We start from the raw sequence: 10,477 nt of genomic DNA, 5'->3' as shown, positions 1-10,477 counted from the left end.
GTATTATTACTTCTTCTGTGATTGTTCAAGTATAAATGATTAGACAAAACTTCTATTTATAGCAGAGCTTTATCAACTATACTAAAAAAAACTTAATAGGTAAGTTTCTTAGTCGGGTTAACAAAATCTTGATTTTCATGACAAACTTCCAATATTAAATTAAGTCTTGTTTGATAAGTATCGCGAGTCTTCCTTAGTAAGTATTGTGAGTCTTCCTTAATAAAATTTGACAATAATTATTATAACAATGGACATTTTTTTAAACAAAACAAACCGTGTACCAAACTTTGTTTAAATTATCCGGAAACCATTTTTCCTACCACTAACAAAATATCTATTTTTGATAAGAAAAATAAAACACCACCAACGCGGACAACATTAGCGTTGTTGATTTATGAATTTGTCAATTATTTCAAGTGGGCTGCCCTCTAAACGGAGTCAAACAAAGTTGATGACAACTATAAATTAAAAGCCCATTAGTTTGGGATAAAAGCCCAATTCAAACTTGCATTTTGAGTGCAGTCCACCATGTCATCTTGGTAGTCGTCTTGTTTGTACACAAGAGAGAGCGAGAGAGATTGAGAGAGAGAGGGTTGAAATTGAATCAGGCGATGGAAGTAGGTGTAGCAAAACACGGAATATACTTAATATTACTAATCTCTCTCGTGACTCTCTCTAACCTCTCTACAGTTAGATCGTCTTCTTCTGATCTTCAAATTGTTGATGCTGAACGGAGAGTAAGATCTACCGTTATATGTATATTTTTTATTGTGATTGATTTATTTCAAAGTTGTACGGATTGTGAGTTTAGTTGATTGCATTTGTCAATCTAAGTCAACTTAAGTCAACCGTGTGTTAATTGTTATAATTGACCGCAAATGCTGCTAGATTGTTCGGGTTGTTAGTTACATTTTCTATTGTTTTCGATTGAAAGTCGTCGCGTGTGTGTCAATTGTTATAATTGACTGCACTGTTGAACATAATCCGGCTAGATTCGTCGGATTGCTAGTTACATTTTCGATTGGAAGTCGTGTTTGTGTGTGTGTGTTAATTGTTATAATTGACTGCACTGTTGAATATAATGCTGCTAGATTCTCCGGATTGTTAGTTACATTTTCGATTGAAAGTGTGTGTGCTAATTGTTATAATTGACTGCACTGTTAATATAATGCTGCTAGATTGTTCGGTTTTAGTTACATTTTTTATTGAAAGTCGTGTGTGTGTGTGTGTTATTTTCGTCGACTATGTTATTTAATTTAATGTTTAATAGTTCGGTTGATTGTGAGTATTTTATTCATTTTCACGGAATGATTAAACTTATTCATATTATGTGTATATTAATATCTGTAATTGAGCGTAATGGTTATGCTTTTAGTTTGTTTTATTAGCTGTATTTGATCTTAAGAAAGTTTTTGATTTTTATGATGAATTTTTAATTGAATTGTAAGGAGCTGACGAGATACGGAAAATCAATTTGCCTAGCATTAAAATGTAATCGGTTGCAGTGTATTTGTAGTTTGTATGACTTTTGCATGGTATCTAAGACATGCACTTCTGTCTGTTTTTTTAAAAAAAAATTGACAATTCTGTTGTCGGCACAGTGCTTTGTAAGTGTGCCTATGTCAAACTTGATTTATTATTTATTTGAGCATAGGAAATGTAAGAGATTTGAGCTAAACTATGTGTTGAACATGTATGTAACAAGAGTCTTACACACACAAAGCCACTCCTCCATCCCTTCTACACAAAGTCCTGGACCATATTTAACCATACTAACATGGACTTATGTGTGTGTACTAAACCCTAATGGTGTACATTGCTAGTTTTAGTTCTATATTTCAAGAAAGATTGATGAACGATACCTCTCTGACTGTATTAAAGTTTGTATGTAGTTCTAAACTTTATATTCCTTCACTAGTGGGATGTGCATGGAAGCCATTTTAACTGTTTTTTCGCAATAAAACCAGTGACCTGAATCAATTGCTTAAATTCTACTCTGACATTTTCACATTGAAATATAAATGTCATTTGAAATCAGGCTTGAAATGTAAATTCTCTTCCGCAGAAGAACCCCCTCTCATTTTGCAAATTATTATAACATAATAATTAAAGTACGGAGACCTGATCCCCCCCCCCCACCCTGATCCTAAGAAAGAAAGTATTGATATGTTGCTTATGCATGCTAATTTAGAATTTTTCTTTTTTACTAGAGTTCACTAGTGCTTTAATATGGTATAAACCATTGATTTGGGTGTTGCACTAACATTCTGATCATTGTTCCAGATTGATGTGACCTCACACATTGTCAGAGTTTACTTGACGCTGAAGGTACTATTTTGATGCAGCCCTCATCTATGTTCTACTTTAGCCTTTCACGTCTGTATTTAAATTTCACACTATGTTATAGTCTAATTATGCATAAACAATGTGAAATGCTGAAAGTAGTAAGCCATACCGAGTCATTATTTTAAAAAATATTGGTTGCTTTTCTCTCATATGGCTTAGGAGATGGTTAAATATAAAGAAACCTCACCTTAGCTTGTCTTAAGCTTGGCTCAAGTTTCTCTTAATGTAGGTCCTAGTCACGTTTTTTTTTCCTTTTACAATGGGTTTTGCATTTAAGTTAGCGCCCTTAAACCGAAAAAGCACCTATTTCAAACTCGGTCTTTTAATCACAAATTATTACAAGTATAGCTCGATTTGAACTTGTTTTTCCACCTTTTTATAAGAACTAGGATAGTCCGATTCTAGCTGGTTAGTTTAGTATAACAAAACTTGAAGTTATGAGCCGAGCAAAATCTATGTTTCCTATCCTCTGTCTCAAGTAAGTTCTCTTTGGACCCATCTTTCATGTCTAGTCTCTTAGTAAATTTTTACTCATACGAAAACTTTAGCTGAGAAATCAACCTGTCTAAATATCCATGGAGTCAAGATGGGTAATAGATCTTTTCTGTATTTTTCTAAGAACATGATACTATGCGAGAAGTAAAAAAAAAATTGTAATTAAATAATAATAGTTGTATCTAAATGTTTTATCAACTTCAAAGTTTCCACTAAATTAGTTATAACTAAATCCACCGTTTTCTGCGGACAGGTTAAAAATAGGTAGAATATCAGTGGATAATGTGTGGCCCTAGTATAGAAGTCAATAATATGTAGAGAAGCAGAAATACATGATAAAACCTCAGTTTAATTCTATTTATGTGATAATATGATATTATTTAATTAATAATGTTTCATTATCTAATGATTATAGACTAAGTTAATTATTAATTTATATCAAAACTCTTTGTACATATCAACACAAGATACATTTTGAAATGTTAAAAACCCTTTCTCCCCATTCAATATTCTTTTATCAGTGATTTTTTTTAATTTGTAGGTTGAAAACACAGGGAAGTCTAGTGCTTCAGAAGTCCTTCTGGCCTTTTCACCTGAACAAGCTAAAAATATAGCTAACCTCCAAGCAGCATTTGTCACTGGGAAAAAGAAGAAAAAATCGTATCTTCCGCTTAAAGTCAATCCAACTGACCTGCCTGATTCGCCAAATGGAACCAAATACTTTACTGTATATTTATTAAATCCTTTGAGTACCGGTGAATCTGTAACAATAGAAGTGTTATATACACTGACTCATTCCCTTCAACCCTTCCCAGTTGAAATCAGCCAGTCAGAGCCTCAGTTGGTGTATTACCATGACAGTGCTCTAATATTGTCACATTATTATATCAAAAAGCAGAAAACTATGATTCGGACACCAAGTAACAAGGTGGAATCATTCACAAGAGTGGAACCTGCTGACCGTAAAGGCACAGAACTGAAATATGGGCCTTATGAGGACCGTTCTCCATATTCATACTCTCCTGTAATTATTCATTTTGAGAATAACAATCCTTTTGCTGTTGTTGAGGAACTCGTTCGTGAAGTCGAAATTTCTCACTGGGGTAACCTTCAGATTACAGAACATTACAAGTTGGCTCATGGAGGTGCGCGACATAAGGGCGTATTTTCAAGGTTTGCTTATAGATACACCCAGCATTGCAAATATTTGAAATCTTTGAGTGCCATTGTAGCTTATTTGATCTATTTAGCCAAAGTACAAGTAGTTTAACAAGAACCAAGTGTTTCAATGTTTATAATATGTTGCAAGTAATATGGCGTGTATTGAGAAAGGCCTGGTGTCTACAAAACCAAATGAAAGGGTTGATTGACTAAATTAAACATACCCTTGTGCGAAATTGAAATATACCTCAGACATCACCTGAAAAAAGAAACCTTGTGTGTCCCAAGTGTAATTTGTAAAACTTCCAGACCCTTTTACTTGCACTTTAATGATAAATCAAATAATAAACAATTGAGCTCCTGCTTGTAAGAATTATCTTAGAAAAAAAGTATTTTTTAAAAATTCCTTGACAGATTTGATGCATACAGCTTCTTCTAATTAGCATGTCTTTTTATCTGGTGTTGTGTTCAAGCCTATTGCTTTAACATATCTACTATCGTCTGATGACTGCACAAGCATATTTTTAATGTTATAATAGGATTGTAGTGCATCCAACCTGTGATTACAGCCGTTTTAGTTCTCCTTAGGTTTATTTTATGTATACATATCAACCTGGAAAGCAGGGATACTCGCGTAAGGTGAAGAATCGCGTAGGCGGTGCGCGACGCGTGCGGGGGTGCGCCGCGGTGCGCCGGGGTGCGTATGCGGTGCGCCATGTGGCGTGTCGGAGAAATTGCAGAGACTCGATACGGGGGGGTGCGGGAAGGGGGTGCGGGAGGGGTAGCATTTGTAATTTCACATCAACTAATTGGAAAGGGAGGCGACGAACACTGCTCCTCTTCTTGTCGTTCTCCGGCACCGACGTTCACCGGCCAACTTCTTCTCTTCTCGTAACGGGTCTTCTCTTCTTTTTCTCTGTTCGTTCACGTCTTCCCTTTCTTCCCTTTCTTCTCTGCCCTTTCCAGCCTTTTCTTCTCTGCTAATCCGGTCGATGTCGACGATGTGTCTTCTCTCTGTGTGTAACGTGTGTATATGTTAATTGGACTGGGCTTTTATTTTGTGGGCTAGTAGGTACAAGTCTCACACTCACAGTCACTGTCCATTTTTAGTTTTATTGTTTAATTTTTATTTTTGTGATTTTGTTCGTTAAATATTGTTATATATATATGTTTGTAGGAATAAAATGCTTGAAGCCTTGAATTGACAGTGTTATTAATATTTTGCAAAATTGGATGTTGGTGGTGATCACTTTGATCCATTTGACGGTGCCGAGGAGCTTGAGATAGCTAGTCTTTCTCTTGATGAGCCCGAGATGGAACGGATGATTTATCAAGATGCTGATGTTTAGTTTAAATTAAGTAATATTAATTTGACTTTTATTTGTTAAGACTTAAGAATGATGAACTTGTGGATTTGATGACTTTCATTTGGTTGAATTAAAATGCTACTTCTAATTGTTAAATATTTGATGTGTTTTATTTACATTTTCTAAGTAATTGTTAAATAAATATATATATATATATATAATATATATATTTAAATATATCAATATTTGCCGTATCCCCCCGCACCCGTATCCCCATTTTTTGAAATTTGCCGAATTCCTGTATCCCCGCACCGCGCACCCCCGCACCCGCACCCGCACCCGGGCTTCACAGATATCAACTCATAAACTTTTTATATATCTTATGCAAACATGCATGTTTTGATTTTCTTAATATTGGCGACGATTTCTGTTTTTCACACTTTAAAGCTTTCTTTGGCAGAGTTGAATATCAGGGTAGGCCATCTGGTAGTGGTGCCTCTTCATTCAAGCATCTTCTCGCGAAACTACCGCCAAGGGTACACTCTGTCTACTACCGTGATGGAATAGGGAATATATCATCTTCTCACTTGCGATCTGATTTAAGGAAGGTAACTATGTTGTCATTAATTATATGTGCTCACCTAGCGGATACACTTGTCCTAAGTAACCAAGGTCGAGAGGAGTCGCAGTCTTGGAAAATGTGTTCATGAGTTTTTAAATTTCTTGTAATTGACCTTGCCCAAAAAAATAAAATAATTATAACTAACTGAAGATAGAATTAGAACTTAGAAATATTATTTCTTGTAAGTTTTATCTTCTCATCCTCATTTCTCTCCTACTAAAACTGTAACAGAAGTATTATATATATTATCCCTTTTAGGTTTTGATTTCAGGAAGGTACTTGTTTTCTACTTAAATATCTGTGCACCCATACCCGTAGATGAGCCAAGCTAACATATAAAACTATATGATTAAAGACAATCTCTTTTGTAAGTTCGATTATCTCGTCTTCCTTGTTTCATCTTTGGTATGTCGTACGAATATATAATTATTAACACATGAAGGCGGTTACTGCAGGGTAATACTTGTTATCTGTATTATTTATACGCCTGTACGGCTGCACCCTATGCTTGCTTTTGCAAAAGAAAGTAGAAGAGGAATATAATATAATATTAGGACGAAAAATATGTGAAATATGAAGATGGTTTCCGACAATGGTATTGAAGTTCATTATCACATAACAGCATATTGCTGCTAACACTTGAAAACAGTCCGGAAAGCGATAGATTAATATGATTTTCTTAGTTCTTTACTCTCTTTTTATAGGTCAGTGTGCCTTACATAAAAAGGTGTCCTTCCTGTGACATATATGGATAGACATTAGTTGTTCAACTTCAACCTTGTACACCAAAAGGTCCGACTCTTAGTTGCATACATCCGTGGGTTCCGTGGAGTTTAAAATAACATTTTTTTCGCAATGGAAATTGGATACTGGTCTTTTTCTTTTCTCTTTGAAAGAATTGATGAGTGTAGCTGTGATGGCACATTTGTTTTCTCTGCGCCTTTTAAACTGACCATACAGAGCAAAGTACTGCCAGGGTGCCTGCACTCTTTGTATTTTTCTTTCCTACTTGCTGTGTCGTCCTATCTTATCCATTACTTGTATTTTCTCATTGTTCACTAGTAATTGATTGAGTGAAGCTGATCTTTTGTTTTTCTAAATCATGATGCAGCCACTAGTGACAATTTAGTGAAAGTGATCTTTCATTATTTTTATAGATCATGATGCATGGCTATTATATCTTTCTTATGCTTGGTGTTTACATCATTCTCAGTCAGAGCTGGAGATTGAGCCACGGTATCCTTTATTTGGAGGCTGGAAAGCGACCTTTACTATTGGTTATGGGCTACCGTTGCAGGACTTTCTTTTTGAATCAGATGATGGTAGGCGGTACCTGAATTTCAGTTTTGGATGCCCTATAGCTGAGACTGTGGTGGATGATTTGACCGTCAAGGTGGGATACTACATCTATACATATATATATCATGCATCTTACTGTTTGATCCCGGCAATTGTACTCCATCTTGAGTTGCAGGAAATCAATCTTCACACATAAGTAACATTGCTTTGATCTTGTAGGGGTGTTACTGTCAGGAACAAGCTGTTTCTGAACTGTAAATATGATTATTTTTGGTGTTTTTTTTGTTTGGGAGATAAGAACAGAATCAGTAGAGAAACAGGTAGAAATTGCAGAATTAAATAGAAACCGGAGAGATTAGAGCAGAATTAGAGAGAGGGAGATTCATAATGCATAACAGAAATTTTACAACTAATTCCTCTATTTATAATAGTTCCCGACTCATAACTAACACTTAAAAGACCAGAATACCCTTTACTACTTATACTACTACTTATATTACACTGATCCTGACATTTCTCCTCCTTTGAAATACCACCATGCCCTCATGGTTGATCAAATGATGTCAATTTTCTATTAGCAGAATTCTCAGGAGCATCATGCATTGTGGAAAACGCACCAGCTACAATGCTACTTATACTTGAAAAAGCACCAGAATACCACTATACTACTTATACTACTACTTGTATTACACTGATCCTGACATTTACTTAGAATCATCTATCTTGGAGCTAATATCACTCTATCATTAGTATTGTGTTATATATGGCCTATATCTTTCAAGGTTCATAATTTTCTATTTCATTATCTACCTTTTAATTCCTTGTGTATCGAATATACCCTTCTCAATACTGACACGGGATTTATTTCACTTTCAGGTAGTGTTGCCAGAGGGATCGAAAAATCCTTCTGCTTTGGTTTCTTTTCCCGTGGAACAGAATCTAGAGGTGATTTCTTTGTGTTTTACAGAAATTTAGCAAATGACAGAAGTTACCATATATATTGGCTTCTCTAGGTTTAGTTATCCTAGTATATTGATCCTGCTGTGATGTAGATAAATGTCATTTATTGGTAGATAGTGTGTGGCTACCTTTTTCTGCTGATTATGCCATGATTGTCTGGTATGCCTTGTGAGTTCTAAACCTCAGAATTTTAACCGTACACTATAACTGGTATACCTTTTCTTGTAAACATCTGCAGACCAGCTACTCATACCTTGATGTTGTTGGAAGGACTGTGGTCGTTTTGAAAAAGAAAAATGTAGTTCCAGAGCATAACATTCCTTTCCAGGTATTTAGTATATCCTTTGTCCTACTTGTGCAAGTATTATATGTATCTTAGCTGTGTTTTGTACTTGTATCACTATAGTAAGCTCCTCTTGTAGATATTCTTCCCTCACAATAGTTAAAACATGCGCTAGAATTTCATTCATTAATGGGTTCTTTATATTGGAAAATGTCCAATCGCTCACAGCGAGAATTATGTTGCTCCGTCATATTGGCTAACAAGCTTGAAAACTGAAGTTCATACACCATGCAGTCTCTGTAGTTATTAGATTATAAGTGATTTTGATTGAAATCAAACTTGGTGTGTGTTCCTTTTTCCTTTTTCTTTTTTGAACATCTTGCTTTGGTTCTTTTTTCTTTGTTCTCCGAGGTGTTTTTTACCCCTCTTTTTCACCACCAAAAAGAAAATAAAAAATCTCTATCACCGGTGATATATCTATTGAGTAATTAGCTCATTTTGAAGGTTAATTTGATTTACTGCTGAAACTAGATCTACTGAGTAATTAGCTCATTTTGATGCATATCACCAGTTTCTCTCACTTGTGTACCAAATGGTAGCTATTAACTTTATTTCCATTTTTTTAAAATATTCTGCAGGTCTATTACAATTTCCATCCGATGTTCATGCTTGCAGAGCCATTGATGTTAACAACTGTATTCTTCCTACTGTTCCTTACTTCTTTAGCATATCTGCACATGGATATTTCAATACGCAAGAGCTAGGGCTGTAAAAGTTTATGAAGCCTGCAGAGTTATCCACAGATTTTCCTGTCTACGTCTTTAGGACCATAAGTGAAGGTCACTGTATAACTGTTAAAATATAGTTAAAGCTCTTTGGTCTGAGAAAATTGCACTATACATTTTGATATGCTTCTTGTAGGAACAAATTTTGAGTAAACAGGGCCATAATGGAAAAAGATCATATCATCATCATATGGTACCCCCTCAATTTACATTTTTTGCGGGAAATCCTTGATTGTGTAATGTAATTGCGTGTAGGTAGAAAGTGATAATTGAATTTTTGGTTAAGATGTTTAATTTTCAGTTGGCCAACCGAATCAGCGTATCGATTGTCTAAGCTAATGCAGCCTGCTAAAAATTATCATTTTGAATACTTACCATTAAAGCAATTTCCCGTTTATTAGAAAATCCAGAAATGTAAGAACAATTATTTGGAGCAAATCCGGAAATGTTTGATTTAGTTTGAACAGAATGATTATTTAGTTGATGATAATAAAAATGGGGCAAGGGGTAAACAAAAGTGAAAATGCTTTGAAATTTAAAAAAATGTGTTAAATAATCGGTTAAATAAATGAGGGTTATACTTCGGTTTATCAAATTTCTTAGAGCATCTTCGAGGGTAAAATCTAAAACTGTTAGCTAAGAGCATTTATGTAAAATTTTATTGAACCTGTAAGGTCATGCACTCGAATGTTATTAGCTGTAATCATTAGCTATATTCAAAAATATTGTTTTATTCCTATTTTTCATATTTATATGTATATATATAAACTTTAAATAATTAAATGTATTTAGTTAATACTTAATTCAATACATGAATAAAATATATAATTGTAAGTTAATAATTATTACAACTGAAAATATAATAACATATAAATATAACAAAAATATTTTTAATAAAAAGTTATTAATATATATTGTATAATATATATATATATATATATTGTTTGTTAAAAATAATTAATAAATTTTGTTAATAAGAGAACAATATTTTCACACTTAATATTATATAAATTAAAAATATTATATATAAAATAATAATTTTAATATTTATATATTAAATATTATATAAATATATGCATGTTTAATGTGTATGTGTACGTACTAATGTGTAGATTTAGGTTTAAACATGAATTAAATGTGACTTGTAAGATATAGCTAACACCTACAGATTCAACAAATATAGAACACCAGATGAAGGATATTAATTTTTTTGCTAATA

General features: G+C 33.9%; 1 protein-coding gene across 1 annotated transcript; it reads left to right on the top strand.

Annotated features, from left to right (window-relative positions):
• The first annotated feature begins 515 nt into the window (after positions 1-515).
• LOC141697508 (dolichyl-diphosphooligosaccharide--protein glycosyltransferase subunit 1B) lies at positions 516-9,445 on the top strand. The gene is made up of 8 exons (XM_074501914.1): positions 516-737; positions 2,284-2,328; positions 3,383-4,014; positions 5,770-5,917; positions 7,145-7,324; positions 8,107-8,175; positions 8,429-8,518; positions 9,112-9,445. The coding sequence occupies exons 1-8, from the start codon at positions 612-614 to the stop codon at positions 9,235-9,237; spliced, it is 1,416 nt and encodes a 471-aa protein (XP_074358015.1). The 5' UTR covers positions 516-611; the 3' UTR covers positions 9,238-9,445.
• Positions 9,446-10,477: the final 1,032 nt, after the last annotated feature.

Source organism: Apium graveolens, chromosome 11 (genome assembly GCF_009905375.1).
Source record: "Apium graveolens cultivar Ventura chromosome 11, ASM990537v1, whole genome shotgun sequence".
NCBI lineage: Eukaryota > Viridiplantae > Streptophyta > Magnoliopsida > Apiales > Apiaceae > Apium > Apium graveolens.
The sequence above is the reverse complement of the archived record's forward strand: the minus strand, read 5'-3'. Positions and strand labels throughout refer to the sequence as shown.

Excerpts from the sequence above, each read along its gene's own strand:
- LOC141697508 (XM_074501914.1), top strand. The coding sequence starts at position 612 with ATGGAAGTAGGTGTAGCAAAACACGGAATATACTTAATATTACTAATC. Across the intron at positions 2,329-3,382 it reads GAGTTTACTTGACGCTGAAG|GTTGAAAACACAGGGAAGTC; the intron begins GTACTATTTTGA and ends TTTAATTTGTAG. Across the intron at positions 7,325-8,106 it reads TGGATGATTTGACCGTCAAG|GTAGTGTTGCCAGAGGGATC; the intron begins GTGGGATACTAC and ends TTTCACTTTCAG.